General features: G+C 35.7%; 1 protein-coding gene across 1 annotated transcript in view; it reads left to right on the top strand.

Annotated features, from left to right (window-relative positions):
• The window catches only part of EYS (eyes shut homolog), a 1,768,122-nt gene that overhangs the window by 1,516,476 nt on the left and 226,136 nt on the right, over positions 1-25,510 (top strand). The window contains 1 exon segment of the mRNA XM_042939126.1: positions 17,649-17,757. Within this exon segment, the coding sequence (XP_042795060.1) occupies positions 17,649-17,757 (109 nt within the window).

Below are 25,510 nucleotides of genomic sequence, written 5' to 3'. Positions count from 1 at the left end.
TTCCACATTGTCAGCATGGAGCCGGACGTGGGGCTCAAATTCATGAACAGTGAGATCGTGACCTGAGCCAAAAGCAAGAGCCAGATGCCTAACCAACTAAGGCACCCAGGAACCCCAAGATTTCATTCTTTTTGATGGCTAATATTCCAGTGTGTGTGTGTGTGTGTGTGTGTGTGTGTGTGTGTGTGTGTGTGTGTGTATGGCTGTATCTTCTTTATCCATTCATCAGTCAATGGACATATGGGCTCTTTCCATAATTTGGCTATTGTTGATAGTCCTGCTATAAACATTGGGGTGTGTGTGTCCCTTTGAATCAGCACTTTTGTATCCTTTGGATAAATACCTAGTACTACAATTGCTATGTCATAGGGTAGCTCTATTTTTAAATTTCTGAGGAACCTCCACGCTGTTTTCCAGAGTGGCTGCACCAGTTTGCATTCCCACCAACCGTGTAAGAGAGTTCCCCTTTTCTCTGCATCTTTGGCAACATCTGTTGTTTCCTGAGTTGTTTATTTTAGCTATTCTGACAGGTGTGAGGTGGTATCTCATTATGGCTTTGATTTGTATTACCCTGATGATGAGTGATGTTGAGCATCTTTTCGTGTGTCTGTTAGCCATTTGTATGTCTTCTTGGGAGAAATGTCTATTAATGTCTCCTGCCCATTTCTTAACTGGATTGTTCATTTATTGGATGTTCAGTTTGCTAAGTTCCTTATAGATTTTGGATACTAACCCTTTATCAGATATGTCATTTGCAAATTTCTTCTCCCATTCCATTGGTTGCCTTTTAGTTCTGCTGATTGTTTCCTTCACTGTGTAGAATTTTTTCATCTTGATGAAGTCCCAGTAGTTCATTTTTGCTTTGGTTCCCAACCTCCAGTAAGTCTAGTAAGAAATTGCTACAGCGGAGTTCAAAGAGGTTGTTGCCTATGTTCTCCTCTAGGATTTTGATGGTTTCCTGTCTCACATTTAGGTCTTTCATCCATTTTGAATTTATTTTTGTGTATGGTGTCAGAAAGTGGGCCAGCTTCATTCTTCTGCATGTCACTGCCAGTTTTCCCAGCACCATTTGTTGAAGAGACTATTTTTTTTCCCATTGGATATTCTTTCCTGCTTTGTCAAAGTTGAATTGACCATATAATTGTAGGTCCACTTCTGAGTCCTCTATTCTATTCCATTGATCTATGTGTCTGTTTTTGTGCCAGTGCCATACTGTCCTAATGATTACAGCTTTGTAATACAGCTTAAAATTCAGAATTGTGATGCCTCTAACTTTGCTTTGCTTTTCAACATTACTTTGTCTGTTCAGGGTCTTTTCTGGTTCCATTCAAATTTTAGAATTGTCTATCTATTGCCTGTTTCTCAACATAATACCACTTTCATTCCAAATAAAGAGCAGACACCCTTTTCTTTAAAATGCTTATTACCTCATGTTGTTTTGGTAAGTAGAATATTAATACTCAAGATACCCAATTTCATCTTGCTTCAGCTTAAACTCTTTTTTTTTCTTTAGTGGTATAAGAATGTCATGTGTTATTTGTTGTGGTTCATTTTATGTTTAAGATTATCCCTTCTTCTTAATGCTTCAGTTGTAGGTTTTCTGCTTGATAATTCTGGTTTCTTTGATTTCCATGATTTAAGGCTACCTAGGATTCCCAACTTTGTCTGCACACTGGAATCACCTGTGTAGCTTCAAAAAATACATGTGCCTGTGTTCCATCCCTAGAGATTGGGAATTAGTTGATTGGGGTTATGGCCTGATCATTGTAATTTTTGTAGGACACCCAGGAGTTGTCAATGTGGAAATAAGTTTGGGGACCACTGATAAAAGAGTTAGGTATTTAGATTCAGAGCCAGTCTATTTGGGTCCATATCCTGGATCTTCTCCTTGTGAGGTTGGACAAATCACTTACAATCCCATGCTTCCATTCTCTTATCTGTAAAATGGACACTATAAGATTGCCTACTTGTGGAGGTTATGGTGAGTTAATATATGTAGTATATAGAAGCACTTGTTACTTGGCATTTAGTAAATCTTAATCAATTATTATCAATTAATAGTAGTAGTAGTATCAGTAGTAGTGTTGGTGATGTCATTACTTTGTATTGTCTTCAATCTTTCTCTTCAAATTTTTGTTGTTATTGTTGATTTAACACTTAATGGACCCAGGATTTTGTCTACCATTTAATTTGAATACACTTCTGTTGTAAACCATTACAAAATACAGGCCTGACCAATGACAATATATTAGGAATCTAGAACCTTTTTATTTCCATTTACGTTGTTGAATTTATATTGATTAAATCAAGGTTCCTAACATATTAAGTTGCATTGTGAAAATGTTCAAGAGGAAAGATACTATTGCTTTATGATTTTTTTCTCAGCTACTCAACAGCTAAATATTTGTTAAAGCCAAGTCATTTGGATTATCTGTACATATTAAAAGTCCACTCACAATTTAATGTATACATATTCTTTTTCTTAAGTTTGTTTTATTTATTGTTTTTAAGTAGGCTTCACACCCAGTGTGAAGCCCAGTGCAGGGCTTGAACTCACGACCCTGAGATCAAGACCTGAGCTGTGATCAACAATCAGCTGCTTAACCAACTGAGCCACCCGGGCACCCCTATACATATTCTGATCTCATTTGTGTCTAAATTACTTTTTAGCTATTTAATTTACATACATAAAACACTATCAGTATAATTTGGAGGGTTCTAGAAAACTTAAAATTTCTAATTTTTCCAGTGATTAGATTTGTTTCGTTACCTTTTAGTCACACCTAATCTGAATGTAATTAAATTAACCTACAATATGTTTCCAAAGTGAATTTGAATAGACAACAAATTTTGACAGTTTGTGTAGACTTTTTGCCTAGGTTTGTATAATTTGTTTAAAAATATCTGCAAAAGAATTTCTGACCCATTATAGATAATTAACCTTTTTATTAGAGTTATCATTGCTTGCTTATGAATGTATTTACAAATATTCTTTCTCAAATTCAGAGGTAAGATTATCCCTTGAAAAATTTACCTAAAATATTTTAGGAAATAAAATCCTTGATACTTTTCACCATTATCTTAATCCTCTTGAAAAGGTAAATTATGCCTTGCCAGAATTGGGCAGGAAACCAAATTTAATGGTTATGTGCCTATTAGAGTAAAAGGATTCTGTCTTCTCTCAAGGAAGCAGACTTATGATGAATGGGTGAAAATTAATTTGAGTAAGGTTTTGATTCAGGGTACGAGGAGGAACAATAAACAATAAAAGACAAACAAAATAAAGACAGACAACCCAATTTTAAAATAGGCAAAGAACCTGAACAGACATTTCTCCAAAGAAGACATATAAAAGGTCAATAGGCCTATGAAGACATGCTCAAAATCATTAGTTATTAGGGGAATGCAAATCAAAACCATGAGATACCACTGTATACCTACTACAATGGCTATAATTTTATTTTCAAAATGAAAAATAACAAATGTTATTTGCAAGGGTGTGAAAAAATTGGAACCCTAGTACAATGCTGGTGGGAATCTAAAATAGTCTAGTCACTATGGAGAACAATTTGATGGTTCCTTAAAAAGTTAAATGTAACATTACTATATGACCCAGCAATTATGCTCCTAGGTACATACTCAAAAGAACTAAAAACAGGGATTCGAACAGATTCTTATATTCCAGTATGCATAGCAGCATTGTTCACAGTAGCCAAAAGCTGTGAACAAATATATGTCTATCAAGAGATAGATAAAATGCCTTAAAAAAGGAATGAAATTCTAATACATGTTACAACATGGATGGACCTTGAAAACTTCATGCTAAGGTGAAATAAGCCAGACACAAAAGAACAAATACTATATGATTCCACCTACATGAAATGTCTGGAATAGACAAATTCATGGACACAAATTAGATTCAAGGCTATTGAGGGGAGGCTGAATGGGGAACTATTGCTTAATAATTAGAGTTTCACCCATTTGGTGTGATGAAAAATTTTGGAAATAGTGGTGACCGTCACACAATATTGTAAATATACTTAATGCCACTTAATTTTACACTTAAAATGGTTAAAAGGGTAAACTTTATGTTATATGTGTTTTACCACAATTAAAAGCAGGTTTAAAAAAAAACCTTGTGGGCAGATTCTGAATAGTTGAGTCCTGAGAACATGATAGGAAAAAATACTGTCTGGTGTACCAACCTTTTTATTTATTCCTAGAAAGTTTTTGATGAGAAGGTATAAACAGTGAGAGAAAATTTTAAAAGTTACAAAATGGAAACAGGTACAACTTTAATGCAGGGTAATTTGGAAAATAGCCAATAAAAATTACAAACACAAACTTTCTTCTTTGGTAATTCTACTTGTCGAATCTACTTGTAGAAAAAAATGAAAATATATCCATAGAGGGAGGAGAGGTTACATAAAGTACAGTGAAATCCATACAATGAAATACTCTACCACCTTAAAAAGAAACATGGAAACTCTTTGTGTCATGCTAGAACATAATCTCTAAAATGGATTAAATAATAAAAACACCATGGGAAGAATGTATATAGTATTTGTGTCCACATGTGTCTGTGTATGTGTGCATTTACAGATGCATAGAGGACTTCTGGATAAATAAACAAGAAATTGGTAACACTGGTTCCTCGATGGACAGGACTTGGGTAGTCCAGGTGTGGGGTAGGAGAAAGATTCTACACTATATACATATCTTTGCATACCTTTTGAATCTTGAGTCATGTGAATATGTTGCATGAAAATAGCAAAATGTTTTAAAGTAATATTTTTAGGGGCGCGTTGGTGGCTCAGTTGGTTAAGCAGCCAACTTTGGCTCAGGTCAAGATTTCACAGCTCATGAGGTTCATGAGTTTCAGCCCAGCATCGAGCTCTGTGCTTACAGACAGCTCAAAGCCTGGAGCCTGCTTCAGATTGTCTCCGTCTCTCCCCTGCACGGTCTCTCTCCCTCTCTCTCAAATATAAATAAGCATCTAAAAAAAACTCTAAAATAATCTTTTTATAATCCTTCATTGTAGAAAATAGTGCTGTATTACAGGGGGAAAAAAACATGTTCCTTTGCCCCTCGTTTTTATAACAAGACCTACCATTTATTTAGCTAGTGAACATTCACTCTGCTTTTACTTCAAATCAGAGTTTCGCAAGATGAATATTGTTGATAATTTAGGGATATATATGCTTTGTTGTTAGGGGCTGCCCTGTGCATTATAAGATGTTTAGCAGCATTGGTGACTTCTTCCTACTAAATGTCAGTGGCATCCTCCTCTTGCTGTTGCGACAAAGATTTCTCCAGACATTGCCATATATTCCCTGGAGGTAAATGGGGCAAAAAGGAAACCCAGATTGAGAAACACTGCCTTGATATAATCCATGTATGGTGTTGAACCCAGTATCTGATTTAAGAAAATCTTCAATAAAGGGTACCTAACACACACACATCACGGGGTCTCACACACACACACACACACACACACACACACACACACACACAGAATGGCTTTTATACAAACAGTGGCAAAACTGTTAAACAATGAAGAAATGGCTTCGTGACATAATGAGCCTTCTTTCATTTGAATATTCAAACAGGTTGAAATTCATCTTTTACAAAACCTTTACAAAGTGTCTTCCTTTAAGTAGGGGAATGGACTATGCATCTCAAGTCTTTCCTACCACTAAGACTCCTGGGTTCTGAGTACAGTTGACCCTGTTCCAGTTTGCATTTATAGGTATATAACTGTTAATGTGAGAAATTCTTCTTTATAAAGTTTGTCTGATTATTTTATTCTGCTGGTAAAAAGTGCATGGAACTGTGTTGTATTATGATGCTCTACAAAAAGACCATAAAGAGAAAAGGAGAGGAGGATCGTTTTTTCTCTTCTAAGTACTAGAAAGGAAAGTAGCTTGATCCTTACAACCCTATACTTATATAATCACTCAGAATGAAACAATCATGTGTGTATTTTAATATTCCTATTACATCTAGTGCTTTTTTTTCTTTGAAAACTATCACTTCAGGAAATTCTAGGCTCTGGCTGAGGTATTAGCAAAATGAGAACCCCTTCTCAATTCAGAAAATGCTTTTGAGTAGAGAAAATATTCAAAGATTCTTTAATAAGGTTGGTAAGTTTCCTCATTTGTGGATACTTCTTTGTTCTCCCCTTTACAATTCACAATGTAATATAGAATTGCTTCTGTGGTGGCATAAAACTTTGATTCCCTGGAAAGTCTTTGAGTAGAAAGACAAGCTTTCTCCACCCATCTACAGCACCACCACTGAGAACTTTCTTTGGCCTAAAGAACTTATGATTTCAAAATTTGTATTATTCTCCCCAAGATTAAGACACTTGATTCTCAGTTGGTTGAAGGTTAAAGTAAACCACTGTGGAAATGTTTGCTATATTGGTTGTCAACAAAACATCTGCAATTGATAAAAAGCTTTGAATATAAACATTTCCTTTTACTATAGATAGCAAATATAATCCCACCCCCTAAAGGTAATTAAAAACAAACCAAAGGGAAATGTGTTTCAGATTTCAAAATATCAAATAGTAAAGGACTGTAAATTGCTGAATATATTTTTGCCATTGCTTTTCCAGTTACTACTATGACTGTGTTCACCCTTAGTGTTTAGTGAATTAGTGAGCACAGTCCCCTTTGCACTTTAAAGAGGTCTGTTAGAATGTTTTTATTACTCTATTTGAATTGCAATAAATGCAGGTACTAGATTTAGGTATCTGTAATAGATTTGTGTTTATTACATCAGTGTTTCCTGTCAAATTTAACTACACTGTGAAAATGTTAAAAAAGAGATACACTGTTGCTTTCTGATCTTTTTCATAACCACTCCACAACTGAGATATTTGTTAAACCCAAATCTTTTAGATTATCTGTATACCTTAATAAGGTGTCCACTTATAATTCAATATATACACATTCTAATCTCATTTATGTCTGAATTCCATTTTAATTATTGAACACTGCTAATATTCTAATCCTTGCCTCTAATTTTTAACATTGTTTCATTAAAAAAAGAAAAACTTCTGCTCTGTATTTGCTTATTGTGGCTGCTGTAACCTAATTGCCATAAAATTGATGGCTTAAAACAATAGAAATCTACTTTCTCATAGTTCTGGAGTCCAGAACTATGAAGTCACGGTGTCAGTAAAACCGCCCTGCCTTCAGAGGCTTGAGGGAAGATTTGTTCCTCACCTCTTCTATCTTTGAGTCATTGGCAGCATTTTGGTGTTTCTGGAATTCACTTCAATCTCTGCTTCCATCTTCACATCAAAACCCAGCTATGTCAGCTAGGTACTAGGGGACCGCAGATAGTTAGCCCCTCAGGTACTCAACTTCCTGATCTTTAAATGGAAAAAAAACCCAACATGCTTCTGCTTAATTCGTGGGGAGGATGATGTTGAATATTTTAAAGTCCTTGGGGAGGGGCACCTGGCTGGCTCAGTCACTACAGTATGGGACTCTTAATCTGGGGATGGTGAGTTCAAGCCCCACATTGGGCATAGAGCTTACTTTTTAAAAAAGAATTTAAAGGTAAAATACTTGAGGAAAATAAAATGCTTGGTTCATAATAAATGATATACAAATGTTTATTAAATAAAGCAAACTATCCCATTATAAGAGGCCATTGCTATAATAACAATGTATACCCAATGAAGGTATCTCTGTCACTTTCAAATGATGTATTCCAGTGTGTCCTCTCATTGGTCAAGCATTGCTTACAATGGATAGAAGATAAGACAGAGCAGCATGAAAGCATGAGATACTGGACTGGGGCTCTTTAAAGAAGAGCAAAAAAAGCTAAAGATGAGGAAAAAAATATTCTCCTTTTTGTTTGTTTTCTATAATCAGTAAAGATAGGCACTCTTTGAACTCCCTATTTTCATTTTTGCCTCATGAGCCTGGCAATCACAAGCTCCTAGTTTGTATCTCTGAGTAAAATCTTCCCAGCATCACTTGCTCACTGAGTTTGAGTGAGACTTGAAGACGAAGCACAGATCTGTCAGCTCTCATTAACACTAACCTACACTGCCAATACTGGTGTGCCGGCCCTGATTCCTCTGGTTTTGGTGAAAATTGACCTCTCAAAGAATGGTAGTGTCTTTCTTGTCTACCCTCTATGAAGACCTTCAGAAGACAACTGCTTTATCTACCTCCACCTCCCCACCACCTACTAGTTTCTTACATAATAGGGATTCATTTGTTTATTGAATGAATAGATCCATTTTAAGTTGTATAAGATAATTTTCCTGAACACTAATTTATTTTATGCTTTATTTCCCTACACAGATTTTCCCTTTTTCTTCTATTTCCTACTATTTTCCCTCATATGAAAAACTAGTGTAGACTCAGTCCTATAATAGAATAACGAACAAATTTTAGTATGAACAAATGTACATGGGTTTTTAATTTTTTTAATGTTTATTTATTTTTAGAGAGAGAAAAGACAGAGTGCAGCCAAGGAGGGGCAGAGAGACAGGGAGACACAGAATCCGCAGCAGGCTCCAGGCTCTGAGCTGTCAGCACAGAGCCTGATATGGGGCTAGAACCCACGAACTCATGGGATGTGGAATTGGGAAGGAACTTCAGGTCAGAACATGACCTAAGCCGAAGTCAGACACTTAATGACTAAACCACCCAGGCGCCCCTGAACAAATGTACATGTTTTAAAATAAAATGAAGTATTAGAGTTTAAAGGTAACTACCTTAAATCATTTGGATCAAGATTACATAAATAAAATTAACTGAGATTATGTATTTAGAGCTTATTAAATTTCTTCATCATTGTGGGCTTATAGGCCTCACAGTAATTTAGTTTTCTATTTGTATCAAGTAATATAAAATTTTGAAACCATCTCTATCAGCAATTTTACTTTGCACATGACATGACACGGATTTTGGTCTACTTGGTGTATTTCATTTGTCATCTTCTGGAACACTTCTAAAAGGTTAATGTAATTGTTTTTCTTATCATAAACAACTCCAGAAGTATGTTGTCTCTATTGTAAGGGTGAAAGACAAAGCATTTTTTCATCATCCTAATCATTTATTTAATTACATTTTTCTCAGTTTTTAAATTCAGAGTGCTTTCATGGGAGCTATTAATAAGAAACAGACCCTAAATTAAGGAGGGGCTAGTAATGCTTCTTCAAGCATTAAGCCTAGATTACATATATTCATTGATTGCATCTATTTTTATATTGATTGAATTTCTAAAATTTTACTTGTCTGGCTATCTCCAAATTGAAAGTTTGCTTGGGGTAAGAACTTTACTTTTCTTCTCTCCATATCAGAAGTTTCAAAGATGGGGAAGCCACGTTTGGCAAAGGTGTATAGGAGGACAATTGGGGGGGAAGTGGCATGCATTAAAACCTTAGAAACCATAAAGAAAAAAGTTATATATAAGAATGAGAAATAGATGGACTTTCCCAGAGAAAATTGAATAAGCTGAGACAAGGGACACTTAGATGGCGTGCCAGCTGACAAAGAAATATGAAACCAAAGAGGTGTTGATCCTGAGGCACGGCTTGCTGGATCACACTACAGCCTTTTTACATTTAGAGTGATGAGAATATTTACAAGTTTGGCTTCGAGAGTGCTTGTGAAATTTAAATCCTTTGCATCTCTATTAATCTCTCTCTTCATATTTTTAATAAAAGCTAGATTAATAAATTGGATTAAATATGGTACAGTATAAATATTTTAGCATCGAAATATTATTTTTTAAAATAAATCTCAAAATACACAGGCAGGAAAATCAATCATATGCTACAAATAATACTAATCATGCAAAACCCAGTATTTAGAAGACAGGTAAACCGCACGTTTATTATTTAGGTAAGGCAATTTTGTAAGAATCAGCCATCACTCACTGTAATACTTCTAAAAAATGACAGGGACACACATGGTTTTTTCCTAAGGGAAACAGGTCTTTGGTTTCACTCCTAAGCTAACGGAAGTGAATCTCTCTACATACCCATATCATCAGAATGGCTTTTTGTTCAAATTGGGTGAAATAATCTATTATTAAATTGATTTTTTTCAAATGCTATTTCAACTTGGGAAACTTTAGTAGCTCAAAATATGTGTATATGAGAGTTTAGGGGTTGAAGAGGAAAGGATCAGAAATGAGTATTTTCAACTCCTGAGTTTTGACTGTTTACTTAGTGGACTGGATACAAATATACCCCAAGATTGCTAAAAACAAATGAATTGAGCAGTAAGTATTAGACTTGAAGGGTAAAACTAAGTACTAATTGGCATTTATAAACTGTGTATGTGTAGGTTTTAAGGGTAATATTCTTAAAACCCCCATTTATCAGCAGAGTAAACTGATCCAACCTAGAGCTATGAACAGAGTATGAATAAAACAGATTTCCTATTGAAGTTCCAAATTAAATGCCAACAATGAAGCTAAGCTTTGCAACTTAATGCCCTTGTTCTAAGTGAATACTTAAATCCTACTAGGAAATATTCAAGAATCTCCATGGATTCAAGATCTTAGAGGAAAAAGGGGAGGATAAAGGGTTGAATGATTTGTAGCTTTGCCAATTTACCAGGCATAAATACTCCCACCATGGTCAATTTCAAATTACCAACATGAATTCACAGATGTGTGAATTGAGAAAGAATGCACAAAACCAGCTCTCGTGAGTCAGTACTAGCCTTCTCCAGCACACCATTGAAGCTTCTTACCATGATATTCAGATAGATTAAAGCCAGATGTCAGGTCAAAAAACACAGTATTTCTGAATACAAATTTCAATTTGTGTAATTGTAATAGTCATTATGTGAATGTTTTTACTGGGCAAAGAAAACAAGGGTATTCTGGCCGTCTATACTTTTATAGGTGCTACCGGAAGACCATGAAATCTCTGGTCTGTATATGCTGTAGGTCCCAGTGCACATGAATTGGATAGTGTAGTCAGAAGTAAAATCACAGTTTTTGGAATATCTGTGATATCTCATGACAGCTGGTTGGTTGTTCCCTTGACGACTGCTCTGGCTAATCAAGGGTGTAAATGAAGTTCCTGCTCCAGCAGTCTTCAGGAATCATTGCAGATTCTTTCTTTAGTATCAGTGCTTCACAGGATAATGGCTCGGTTTTCTCAGTAATTTATTATTCAGGATATTTGGGCTATCTGTCAGTCAGAGAAAAGGCTAAATAAAATAACCTAAAGCCAATGACCATCTCATGACAATCATCTAGAGGCAGGAAGTCCTTGTAACAATCACCTATCAGACAGAGGTCAGGCAGCATTCCTTGTACAAACTGTTTGTGTGGCCATCCTGGCCAGCTCTTTGGTGCTCTAAATAAAAAGGCATGCTTCAAGGTGCCTTTGGTGTGTTTACATTGCTTTTATTTGGCAAAGGGCCTAACAGTGATTTTTGTGTCTGATCTTTTTTTTACATTCATTTAACATATAGATTGTGCTGAGTCACATTAACAACCTTAAACGGTATGGCTGTGTTGATTGGGCTGTATGAAACCTTCGTGGTCGTAAACAGCATCTTCTTAAATTTGCCCACACAGCCATGACAGTCACATTAGATACATGACCGGTAAGTAAAACTGTATGTCTCTGGACAGTTTCATCCATACTGCCTGATGTATAATCTTTTAAATATATTTTCCCCTGTTTTCCTGTTGCAAACAGGGACCTAAAACAATCACACTGTCAATTAGATCCTATCTGTGGGGATCAGATGCCTTTCAGTGCCTCCATCTCTGCCATGTACCTTTACTGCCATCTGCCGATCTGAGTCTCCCATCTCAGCTATTCATATGCAGAGCTAACTCTCACAACTCCAGTGAAACTTTGAGCTGAATGTGGAGATCATAGCAGCTAGCATTGAGGTTAATCTCTCTCAGTCCTAAATCTAGTCAGAAAGATTCTTTTAATGGAAGTTCCAAGCTGGAGCTTAATGTGAATGTTATCTATTCATTTCAGAGTAATACTTAACATGTGGTAAACATTAAGGCTGGTTATTTTTGGTCATAATAGTTACTATCTTGGAGATTCACTTAACTGCTATCTATATTAAAGGTTATCCATATAGAGAACTTGTTTTTACATTCATTTTTAAAGTCTAATTTAGGTAAATAAAGAAATAAACCCAGCAAAGTTAATTCATGTCCAAAATTTAAAATAGACAAGCTAGGGGCGCCTGGGTGGCTCAGTCGGTTGAGCGTCCTACTTCGACTCAGGTCATGATCTCACAGCTTTTGAGTTTGAGCCCTGCGTTGGGCTCTGTGCTGACAGCTCAGAGCCTGGACCTGCTTCTGCTTCTGTGTCTCCCTCTCACTGCCCCTAACCCACTCACATTCTGTCTCTGTCTCTCTCAAAAAATAAATAAACATTTAAAAAAATAATAATGAATAAAATAGACAAGCTAGAATCATTGCTGTATAATAACCAAACCTAGCGAGTGATAAGAGAAAAGAACATATTTTGCACCTGTGGAAGGATTCAGTATTGCCATCAACTTTGCAATATTCCCTAGACACAGTTGGTGCTGTTCAGTTATGTTACTTTTATATCATGGCTTAAAATTCTATAGCTACTACAATTATGCATGAGCTATGTTTTGTGAGCCTTCAGCATAGCACTACATTGGCCTTTTAAAGCATTTAATTTCATTATGGTATAATGCCAGTGACTCATATAACTCCAAGATTTGACAAATCAAACATAAGTACCTTAAAGAAGAAAGAAATCCATACTTCCTATTTCTCTCTGGAAGAAAGACAAACCACTTTACTTATGTGCTTTTGAAATCTGCCACTGAAGAAAAACATGAGACAGATGCATTGAAATGTGAAAGCGCACGCACACACACACACACACACACACACACACAACCCGAGATGGAAAAAGCCAAAGAAATTATTCTTTCCAAATTTAAAAGCCTGCAAAATTATAAAGGCACCTCCAATGTGCTTAATTTTCCTTCATTCCACCCCTCACAGATTAAAGATAACTTTCTATTTACATGGCCCTTCAAAAGTTAGGGCTCAGGGCACCTGGGTGGCTCAGTTGGTTAAGCATCTGGCTCTTGATTTCAGCTCAGGTCATGATCATATGGTTCAGTTCATGAGATCGAGCCCTGCATTGGGCTCTACAGTGACATTGCAGAGTCTGCTTGAGAGTCTGTTCCTCTCTCTATCCCCACATGTGCGTGCTCTCCCTCCCTCTGTCTCTCATAATCAATAAATAAGCATTAAAAAAGTTATAACTCAATTTTATCTTTATTGTTGTTTTTTCTTATTGTAAAAAAAAAGTGAGACTTCTGGTCAAGATGACTGTAACATCACACTTTGACGTTCCTCCTTAGTGTCAAACACATAGCAACAATATAGAAAATTTTAAAATACACAACTGAAAATACAAAAGCGAATTCAAAAACAAGATAGACATCTTCCCAGACAAGAAACCGACAAAACTACAAAGCATGAAGAGCTAAGACTGCAGGCCTGCCAAGATCTAGGTCTAAAAACAGGGATGCTCAGCTCCTATAAGGGAATTTAAACTAGTCATTCAAGTATACATGTGATATCTCTCATTTATCTACCTATCTACCCACAGAGAAAAAGAGAGACTGTCCTCTGGGATTCTGACTTTTAGCAAACTGCCAGCCTACAAAGAACAGAGACAACCAAAGCATCATGAGCAGAACTGTACCAAGCAATCTTTTCAGCTCTGAATGGACCAAAGGATACCTTCAATATCACCATAGAACAGAACTGCCAAATATACATTATCCAAGATTCAGGTTTAGATGCTCTGAAGATCAGGTAGGGTTCTCATTAGGCAAACAGACCTGGGTTACCTCAGATGAGCACAACAAGGAAAATGGAAGTGAGGGGAAAGAGAAAAAAAAAACTAAAAATGAGGCTGCACAGCACAGTATCAGAACACATGGCAACACTGAGAAAGGAACAAAGGAAATCAACAAGTGGAACATGAATCACTCTAGATAAAATCATTTTTATGGAAAAATCTGACAAAAACTTTTAAGTAAATATTTCTGGGATGCTAGAAAACATTAGTGAAAGAATAACTTGTCTTAAAGGAGAATCTATAAAGGAAAATCAGGCATAAATTATATAAAATTGATGCAAAAGATTCAAAATCCTGGGGAAGAAAATATTCATTAAAATTTAAAATTTATTAAAATTCTGTCAATAGAATAAATAGTCCTAGAGACTGCTGCAGAAAAAATTGGTGCCTAGGAAGAATACAGGACAGGGAAATTAAGAAAGTATTTTAAAGATGTGAAAGCAAGATTAAGAAATTTAGAGAACAGTTTAATAGTCTTCTGAAAAGTGTCTAACATAAATTCTAGAAGAAGAGATTTCAGAGGCTGTCAGAAAGCAATACAGTTGACCCTTGAACAACATGGGTCTCAACTGTGTGGGTCCACTTATATGCATATTTTTTTTTTATAAATACAGTACAGTACTATAAATGCTATTTCCTCTTCCTTACGATTTTCTTGATAACATTTTCTTTTCTCTAGCTTAGTTTAGTGTAAGAATACAGTATATAACATATATAACATATAAAACGTGTTAATTGGCTGTTCATGTTGGTTATTAGTCGGACTTTTGGTCAACAGAAGGCTATTGGCTAACTTTTAAAAGTTGTATGTGTATTTTCAAGTATGCAGGGCAGGGGTGGTCACCCCTAACCCCTGTGTTGTTCAAGAGTTAACATACCTAACATGAAGATAGTTTACCTAGAAAGAAAGCATGAAATCTAGGAAAACAAAAATGTCAATAAATTATTTTTGTTTTTATATAAATAAAAACTGAATTTTTTTTTATAAAACTGAATTTTTCTTTTAAGAGGTGAAATTTAAAATTATTGTATGTTCCATGTCCAAAATATGGAAAATACAAATAAGCAAAAGAGACCAATTAAAAATCATCTTCATTCTCAGCATGCACAGATAGCCACTGTTAATATTAGCGAGAGTAGATCAAGTATTATCTCTATGCATATTTTTTTATAAAAATGGTATATCACTCAAATTGTCTATCCTTTTTCTATTCTATACAAATATTTTTCTATGCCATTAGTTAATATTCTAACTCCTGTTTAAGAGCCGCATTGCATTCAATTATATAAAAGTACTTGATTGAACAATCCACTCTCCATTGTTTACATTTGTACAACCCTTCCCTTGGTTTTGGATACCCTGAACTTCCACTTTGAGCAGGCTCTTCTAAAAATTTAAAAATAAATTATCTTGCCAAATCAGAATTTTCTGCCAAATTGTTTAGCCTATCTAAAGACTGTAAATACAAAGAACAAGAATGTTACAGACACTGGAAAAAATGTTTCTTTCATCAAATTTTAGTTTTCAAGGTAATGCAACCTGAGTATTTGATTTTGAATCCCATTATAGGTAATATTAGTAGAAGTAGATGAACACTTCATCTTGACTGTGTAATTTATTTTCATAAAAATCTCTTTAGAGATCCCTGTCTAGTCAGCAAATAATTGCTTTAACTTTGGATTTTAATATTAGCACTGAATGATTTATGTACATTAAATAATGTGATTCTCACTAACCATTTATGAACCAAGAATGATTATCTCTCTTCTGTGGATAATCACACTTTAGGGAAGAAAGGTTAAGTGGTTTGCCTAGGATCACTCAGCTAGTCAATGGATTATATCAAAATATGATCCTTAAGTCTTTAAATCATTAGACTTGGCTGGCCTCAGCAATACTTGAGAGGCATACGGGATATGTATGCCTCAAATGATTTATGTGGCATAATGTCTAAATTTGTTTATAGAGCATTTTTTCATTGCCTATCATACAGTTTGGTCTGTAAGCAAAAATGAGATATAAAAATGAACATGATAAGAATCTACATGTAGAAAAATCTCTGGTGAAATTAGAGCATCAATTTCCAAAATGGTACATAAACCAAGCAGACAATAGAATCAACCATTTAGTGGAAGGGCCAGGGGAAGAAAAGGAGGTAACAGAAAGTAAATAGGGTAGAGTAGCTTCCTTCTATAGCACTGAAGTTCATGGTTAGATTTTAACAAGCTCTGAATGAAACAAACAAAACGAGATCTTACTGTGTCTTAATAAGGACATGTGCATTCCCTGAGAACTATTTCCTGAATTTCCAGAATAAAGCATCTGTACAGATCTACCTTCCCATTTCAACTATAATGACAAATGTGCTTCATATATCACCACAATTTACAATTCACACAAATGCGACACTCTAGAGGTTATTTGTGGAATTTAAACATTTTCAACAGTGATCTGATCAGAATTAGAAGTGTCCTTGGTAAACTGGAGCAGGGGCCCAAAAAGTAGTGTGATAATGTATTAAAAGGGCCATATCAGATTTGTATTTCTAGGTAAAGGGGAAGAGAAAACCAGCATGACCACTATCCCTTTTTGGAGCAAGGGGGTGAGGGTGGGGGGGTGGGGGAAGGAAGTTCTGGTTTGCTTTTTCCATTCAACTTAGACCCCAAAGTTGATTTTAAGAAAAATATTGATAAGTGATTTAACTAATGATTTTTAATAAAACTGACTTTTTCTTTTAAAAGTAGAATTACCAACTGATCCTGATGTACAAGGCACTTACCTTGTTTTAGCACTGAGAAATCCTGCATCCTGGAAAATGTCTTAGTCATGTGCAAACTGGGGCAGTGGGTCAAAATTAAAAATAAAAATTAGGTGTGTTCATTGTCTAAAATTTATAAAATACAAAAAAGCAAAAGTGAGCATTAAGATCATACTTTCAGTATGCAGAAATAGCCACTGTTAATATTAGTAAATGAATTTCTGATATCTCTATGGAATAGACTTAAAAAGACAAGTTACTATTATTACATGTGGCAAGTGACAGGGTACTATCATTTAAATTGCCTTTTAAAATTCTATTTAATTTTTTGCCAAGTACTTTAGTATGTGTACCTTTTTATCTGATTGTATCACTTTATAAACTGTGATAAATTTTCAATTGTGTATTGGTCATTTCTGCTATTCATTCTACAAATTCCCTTAACCTTATACTTTTCTTTATCTCTGAGACACAGTACCAGCCAGTACATTAGCAGCATGCTTTCTGAGTTCCGATAACTATATCACATTGTAATCTCACTGCTCAAGGGTATGCAGCCTTTCATTTCTTATTCCATTTCTATTTCCCCTGGAGGCCAGGGAGGGGAAATTTCTACCTAGGCAGGTTTGCATCATTTAACATTGCTGTTACTTGTCCAACAGTCTCCTACATGAGTGAGACCATATGTCCACCACTGTTAGCACTTAAAATTTATTATTAGCTACTTATACAGAAAGCTCTTTTGGTTTTGTGGGGGTTTAACTTTCTGAAAGCATTTCAAGTCCTGATTTAGAGATAGAAAGAGAAGGCAAATAAAATTTCAGCATAAGAAAAGAAATATATCTTTCATCTATCCTAAAATGTTCACACTTGGTTGAGGCCATATTTCAGGATTATTATGATCCAGAAAGTACCTCTCTCATTGAAGAAGTACTTACCATCCATGTGTGAAGTTACCCTGTTCTTGCCAGTAATACATGCAATAATGGCCTCTTCTGTTTTGTTTCTAGCTACACAATCCCTGTGGGCAGCTCTCAGAGTGTGTGTATGATTGAAGTGACTGCAGATGGAAAACCTCCAATACTGAAGAAAGACACAGAGATATCCCATGTGTCTCAGGTAGTTATGCAAATATCCAGCTCCAGACATTACTAAGTGTGCCCTCAATATTTCAAATAACTATTTATTTTTAAGTTACTAAATACACATCATATTTCTTTATTGAACATATTCCTTGTAAAAGCTCTCAACAAAACACCAGAATAATCATCCCTGATACTTTAGGTACAATTAAATATATTTAATACTGCCTGTCGCTATAAAAGTTTTATTAAATTTAACAAGAAATTGATCTTCGTCTCACACTTTGCATATAATATGTTATGCTTGATGAAAAACACAGCACAGGAATGGGTAAAGATTAGCAAGATGCGGGGCACCTGGGTGGCTCAGTTGGTTAAGCGTCCAAGTTCAGCTCAGGTCATGATCTCACTGTCTGTGAGTTCGAGCCCTGCATCCAGCTCTATGCTGACAGCTCAGAGCCTGGAGTCTGCTTCCAATTTTGTGTCCCCCTCTCTCTCTGCCCCTCCCCTGCTCATGCTCTGTCTCTCTCTGTCTCAAAAATAAATAAAAACATTTAAAAAAAAAGATTAGCAAGATACAAAACAGTAATTAAAAACGCATTTTATAGGCTATGGTAGTGCTTGTACTGTGCTGTTAAAAAGTCCCTTCTCAGAGAATTTTTCTTAGAAACATTGAATGAAGCAAAATTTAGAGAAGAGAGGATGGATGGTTGTCCTTCCAGAGACCAGGCAATTCGCTGAATTCTTTTAATTTTAATGATGTGGTTGGTTACATGCTTCTTAGTATGACTTTATAGAAATACATTTAAGATAAAGAATTCCTGGTTCATTTGATCATCATGGAGAGTTAATCTGTATAATTAGAGCTCCAAAGTGCTAATTTTAGTGCACTTTAAAGCTGGCAGTGTGGAGGGCCCTAATGAATTGGAAATTTCATTTTATTTCCATTTTTTTCTACGTAGTTTTTTTTCTCATATTGAACATATACAAGCATCTTAAAGAAGCACATAAGAATAGCTAACATTTGCATGAGCACATTACATTTTCCGAATTATGGCTATATATTTTATCTCATTGGATCTTCACAAGAACTCTCCAAAGTAAGAATTATTATCTCTTTTACAAGATAGTATCTTATAAAACTGAGTATCAGATGTCCAAAATTTCATAGTGATAAGGAAAGAGACTTGATCCCAGATTTTCTGATTCCCACGCTTTGTTGTTATTGTTGTTCCTTTTATAATACACTTAATTTCCTGCTGCAACAGATTCAACACTGTCTAGTGGATTATGATGGTAAGAATAAAATTGGCTTTTGTTTTGAAGAAAAAAAGAGACAAACAAACAAACGAACAAAAATAAACACAGACTCTTGAATACAAAGAACAACCTAGAGGTTGCCAGGAGGGGAGGCAGGTGAGTGAATGGGTGAAACAGATAAAGGGGATTAAGAGTACACTTTTCATGATGAGCTCTGACTAGTGTACAGGATTGTTGGATCATTGCATTTTACATTACATTACATTATTTTTTTAATGTTTTTATTTATTTCTGAGAGAGAGACAGAGAGAGAGAGAGCACAAGCAGGGGAGGGGCAGAAAGAGAGGGAGACACAGAATCCGAAGCAGGCTCCAGGCTCCGAGCTGTCAGCACAGAGCCTGATGCTGGGCTCGAACCCACACACCATGAGATCATGACCTGAGCCGAAGTCAGCCAGTTAACCAACTGAGCCACCCAAGCACCCTATCTTTTCAATAAATACTCATTAGTGGAATTGCTGGATCATATGATACTTCCATTTTTAATTTTTTGAGGAACCTCCATACTGTTGTATATAGCAAGTGCACAATTTTACATTCCCACCCACAGTGCACGAAGGTTCCAGTTTCTTCACATCTTTTTCAACACTTGCTATATTCTGTTATTTTTTTATGACTACCCTAACAAATGTGAGATGGTTTTTAATTATGATTTTAATTTGCATTTCCCTGATGATTAGTGATGTTAAACATCTTTATTACATATCTTTTGGTTATTTATATGTCTTTGGAGAAATGTCTATTCAAGTCTCGTGTCAGTTTTTTAACCACCCTATTTGTTTTCGCTTTGGAGGCATAGGAGTTTCTTATATTTTTTTTAATATTAACCCCATATCAGCTATGTGGTTTGCAAATTCTTTCTCTCATTCTATAGATTTCCTTTTCATTTCATTGATTGTTTCCTCTGCAGTGCAGAAGCTTTTTCATTTGACATAGTCCCCCTTGTCTTTTGTTGCTTTTGTTGCTTGTGATTTTGGTGCTGTATCCAAGAAATCATTTGTTCTACAGTGTTTTTCAAGTCCTCTGTTTCCTTGTTATCTTCTCTCTGGATGTTCTAGCCATTATTGAAAAAAGGATATTAAAATCTCATACTATCATTGAGTTGCTATTTCTCTCTTTGGTTTTGTCAATGTTTCATATATTTGAGCGTTCTGATGTTGAATGCATACACATTTCTAATTGTTATATCTTCCTAGTCAGTTGACCCAGATAATCATTATATAATTATCATTCTTTGTCTCTTATGACAAGTTGACTTGTCTATTTTGTCTGAAAACCTATAGGCATTCATTTTCTTTTTTGGTTACCATTTGCATGGAATATCTCTTTCCTTTCTTTCACTTTCAGCCTATATGTGTCCTTAAATCAAAAGTGAGTCTATTATAGACAGAATATGTTAGATATTGGGTTTTTTTTAAATCTTTTTTTATCCACCCAGTCACTTTATGTTTTTTGATTGAGGGTTTGCATTTACATTTAAAGTAATTATTGGTAAGTAATAAATTGCTATTTCCATTAATTATTTTCTGTCTTATAACTCTTTTGTCTCTGGTTTTCTCCCTTGCTCTCTTCCTTTGTGTTTCATTGATTTTTGTATATGTGTGTGTGTGTGTGTGTGTGTGTGTGTGTGTATGAACCATACTTTGATGCCTTTCTCATTTTCTTTTTTGTATCTTATATGTATAGTGTCTTTGTGGTTATCATAGGGCTTACATACAACATCTTACAACTATAATAATGTATTTTAAGCTAATAGCATCTTAACTTCAGTTGATTGATCTTCGAGCTCTAATCTATATATACACCATTCCCAAAAAGCTTTATATTTTCATATGCTTTCATGTTGCTGTTTAGTGCCTTTTCATTTCAACTTGAAGGACTCCCTTTAGCATTTCTTGTAAGGTAGATCTAGTATTGATAAGCTTCCTCAGCTTTTGTTTATTTGGTTTGTTTTCATTGTTTTTTAATGTTATTTTAGAGAGAGAGCACATGATCAGGGGAGAGGGGCAGAAAGGCAGAGAAAGAGAGAGAGAGAGAGAGAGAGAGAGAGAGAGAGAGAGAGGATCTCAAGCAGGCTCCATGCTCACCATGGAGCCAGATATGGGGCTTGATTCCACAACCGTGGGATAATGGCCTGAGCTGAAATCAAGAGCTGGACACTCAACTGAATGAGCCATCCAGGTGCCCCTCTGCTTCATCTTTAAAGGACAGTTTTGCCAGATATAGTGTTCTTATTTGGCAGTTTGGGGTTGGGGGAGGGAGTTGAGCACTTTGTGTATATCATCCCACTCCCTCTGGCCTTGAATGTTTCTGGTAAGAAATCCATTGATAGTCCTATGGGCCTTCCTTTTATGTGACAAGTCAGAAATCTGCTTTCAGAATTCTCTTTGACTTTTGACAATTTGATTATGTGTCTTGGTGTAGACTTCTTTGAGTTCTTTCTTGTGGTAGTTTCTGGGCTTCTTAAATCTAGATGTCCATTTTTAACCCCAGATTTGGGAAATTTTCAGTATCTTTTTATTTTTTTTTAATTCAGCTATAAATTTTTATCTTCATTCCAACTAAAAGAATCAAGTAAGAAAATGTTTGAATAAGTAAAGTTAAAATTCTCATGTTTATTAACAATCATTGTATCTTCAAGTAAGTATTCTGCCCCTCTCTTTCTTCTCCTTGTGAGACTCCCATAATGCATATATTGCTCTATTTGATAGCATCTTATATGACCCTTAGGCTTTCCTCACTCTTCTTCAATCTTTTTTTTTTCCTTTTGCTACTCTAACTGAATAATTTCAAAGAAACCTATCTTTGAGGTTTGAGTTTGAGTTTGCTTATTCTTTCCTTCTGCTTGATCAAGTCTTTTGATGAAACCCCTCTGATAAAGTTTTCAATTTAGTTTTGTATTTTCAGCTCCAAAATTTCTGCTTGATTCTTTACTATATTTTCTCTCTGTTGATGTTCTCATTTTCTTTATGCTTCATTTTCCTGAGCTCATTGAGCATCTTCACGACTGTGACTTTCATTCTTTCTCAGGTACTTCCATTTCTTTAGGGCTGGTTGCTGGAGACTTCTTTTGTTCCTTTGATTTTTTTCCCCCATTTCTTCCTTTACATTGTAGAATTCGTGATGAGATCTACATTTTAGAAAAAACAGACATCTCTCCCAGTCTTTATGGACTGGCTCTGTATAGGAAAAGATCTTCACCAATCAGCCTGAGAGTCTGGGAACCTCTCAAACCTGTGGATGTATCTTCTCTGGACTTGTGTGTGTAAATTCTCTATTATAGCAATTTGCCAGTTTCCTTTTCCAGGTACTCATAGTGTTTTGCTGCCTCTGGTGTCTGCAGTACTACAGGTTCTCTGGAGCTACCTACCACAAGCCACCCACTTCTCTTTTGTTCTCAGCAGCCCCAGAGTTTCTAGAGTACATGGGTCATGCAGAACTTCCAAGTCAGGCAAAATAGAAACCAGTCACTCAAGAAACCCATAGAAAAGCCATAATGTTAGAAACCTGCTCCACTCTTCTTTACCCTGCCCCCCTGGCTCTGGCCCCTATAAGAGACCACCAAATCATATCAGCCTCAGTCTACTGCATCAGTGGTCCTCTGGAGCAGCAACACAGCATCCGGCCGTCTTCTGTTTTCAGTGATGGCCGGGTCCCATCAAGACAGGGGAGACAAACTCATTCTTCACTCAGCCCCCTGAAAAGACATTATTTTGGGTGCACACTTCAACTCTTGCCACTGCTAGGGAGAAGTCAGGAGTTAGGGGGGTTTTGCCTACCCTTCCCACTGAGCTGCAGGGGACATCTACAGTGAGTGAATTCATGTTATTCCAACCTTTGCATTTGGTCTCAATAGCGCCACACCTGGCACACTTTCCTGTCAGCCCATAGATTCAGACAAAACGGAAACTAGTCCCTTGGTCAGTCTCTGAAAAGTCTGCACGTAGTATATATGTTTCGTTCTTCTATTTCCCTCCCCAGAGAGAAACTAGGAGCTGGAAGTTTTCTTCTAGTTATACCTCACGGAGTCTGGGGGAGAGCTTTGGCCAGTGAGTGCCACGGATTTTCCTGTCATCCTCAATAACAGCTGGTTTCATACTCACCTGGGGTACAAGTGCTTCTTAACTCAGTCTACTCATTTCTCACAAAAGGATTTGGTCTGTGTATTGTTGTTGAATTAGTGTCTCCCTAAAGAAGGAGTAGCTGGAGCTTTTTATTTTGCCATATTGCTGATCTGTATACTATATTTTCTAAATATTTCATTTATTTATGATTTCATTCCCAAGATTACATTAAATTTCCATTTAGACAAAAATAATCCATATCCTTTTCTTTTTTGTATCTCTACTTCCCTATATCACTGTGCTCACAGGGTAGCAACTCAGTTCATTGATTGCTTCACTGAAGTTTGGTTTTTTCTTTGACAAAGGGAGAAGATACTATTTTGAGAACATTCTCCAGCCTGGAAAGCCTTAAGAATCAAAGATTTAACTGGAAAGTAAAGAACTAATGAGGATTTCATTGCTATTTATCAAATTAAAAAAAAAACTTCTTGTAAGCTACTTGACATTAATCTCATTGATGAGATTGAAGAATTGAAGAATTCCATATATAGAAATTGAAGAATTTCCATATAAGCACTATTGGGCACTCTATGCTATATATATTAAATATTGAAAGCTATATTAGAATTAAAGTGATATTAATATTCCTTCTTGAGTGGTATCCAGTGAGGATCTCCTGGAGACTGAATCTAGTGAAACAGCAAGGTTATAAGGCAGCATAAAGTAGAAGAAGATGCCTAGAAATTAAACAGGAAACTGTAAACACACACACATACACACACACACACACACACACACACACACACACACACAAACCAGGATTGAGTGTCATAAATCAGGTCATTTGTAAAAACCTGTAGTAAACCTCCTATTTATAAGACACTGTTATGGACTCTGAAGGAATCCCAAAATGACCATGTTAGAGGCCCTACACCAAAGGGATTAAAATTAATACAGAAGAGACTGTATGGTCATAGATTATTATGGGGAGGAGAGAGAGAGAGAGTGAGTTGGAGAGATCTCTTCTAAGATAAATATTGGTTCTGCCTTTTGATCCCCTTTCATTAAATGCCTCTAAAGTTTTTAAAAATTTAAGATAAATCATATGTAAGAAGTAATTTAAATAAATCCTTCTTGCCAAGCACCTTACACAGCATCTCTTATCCCATTCCAAGACTTGATGTTTCTGGTTTTGAATTTGTCTGCATACAATTCAGATAATATTAAAAACAAAAATCTAGTAACAACACCCAAATAAAAGTCAGTGTTTCAATTATAAGTCGTCACATTCTTGAGTAAAGACAAGTACACTCCAGTGGTTAATCTTAAGTAAAAACTACGTTAGTTACCTTCCTATTAACATAAAAGTTATTTAATTTAAGATTTGAGGCTGTAAAACAAAACTAAACATTGAATCAAGATATCATTACAGAAATATATGTAGACTCCAAAGTCTAAATTTAAATTAAAACAGAATAAAGAAGAGATAAAGCAGCTTCTTACCTGTTTCCACCTCTGTAGTTTTTAGAAGTTTGTTCCCTTTTGCCTGTCTTCTTATTTTATTCCTACACATTATAAAAGGGCAACTATATTCTTCCTTTAAAGAGAAAACTCTGGGAGGAAAGGGAATGCTTATTTCACTCTTATCATTTGTGGAGTCCTTTTCCCTCAGTCACCATTCATATTTTTCATTATCTTGATGATTCCTCCTTGATTATCCATGTCTGTTCTCTGTGGTTTTATCTTGTAAGATCATATCTTCATGTCAGACTCTATTCTCCATAGTCTGATTCACAAGAAGTTATTAGAAAAGACTTATTTTAAAGACCTGTCTCCTTAGAAATGATTATACACACAAAAGGCTGCTCCTGGATAATTAAGAGTCTGGGGATAGAGGAAGTCAACCATTTTAATGGTTATCTATGTTCAGTCAATGGCAGCAGCTTTTTCAGACATTTCAGGACTCCAACTAAGCTTGAGCCTCAGATCAGAAGAAATACAAGAGCCATCTACTTTCATTGTTTGGGTGTTTTTTAATGGTCTAATAAATCATAGATAGCTCTATAGACTTTCCCTCAGATCTGACTACTGCTGACAGAAGAGGAGGATATTCTTCCATCCTTTATCAGTTTTGTACTAAAACAGCACACTTGTCAAAGCTGTGAGAGGTTTGCTGTTCCAGGTGTGTGATCAATACACAAAGATGTCAAAGATCCTCGGTGAGAGAAGGTCATGGCCTTGGATTCACTGATTCTACAGGTTCACGGTAGATCCCAGATTGCATTAGCAGTGAGTCACTTATCTTAAATTGATAAAAGAGTTTTTGCTAATAGTTTATTAGAGTAGTAATATAAATGGATTTAGCATATGAGAAAGGATGTGAAAACAAACAGAAATACTCCTGTAC

The sequence above is a fragment of the Panthera leo genome, chromosome B2 (genome assembly GCF_018350215.1).
Source record: "Panthera leo isolate Ple1 chromosome B2, P.leo_Ple1_pat1.1, whole genome shotgun sequence".
NCBI lineage: Eukaryota > Metazoa > Chordata > Mammalia > Carnivora > Felidae > Panthera > Panthera leo.
This window is presented reverse-complemented; position numbering and strand designations above follow the sequence as displayed.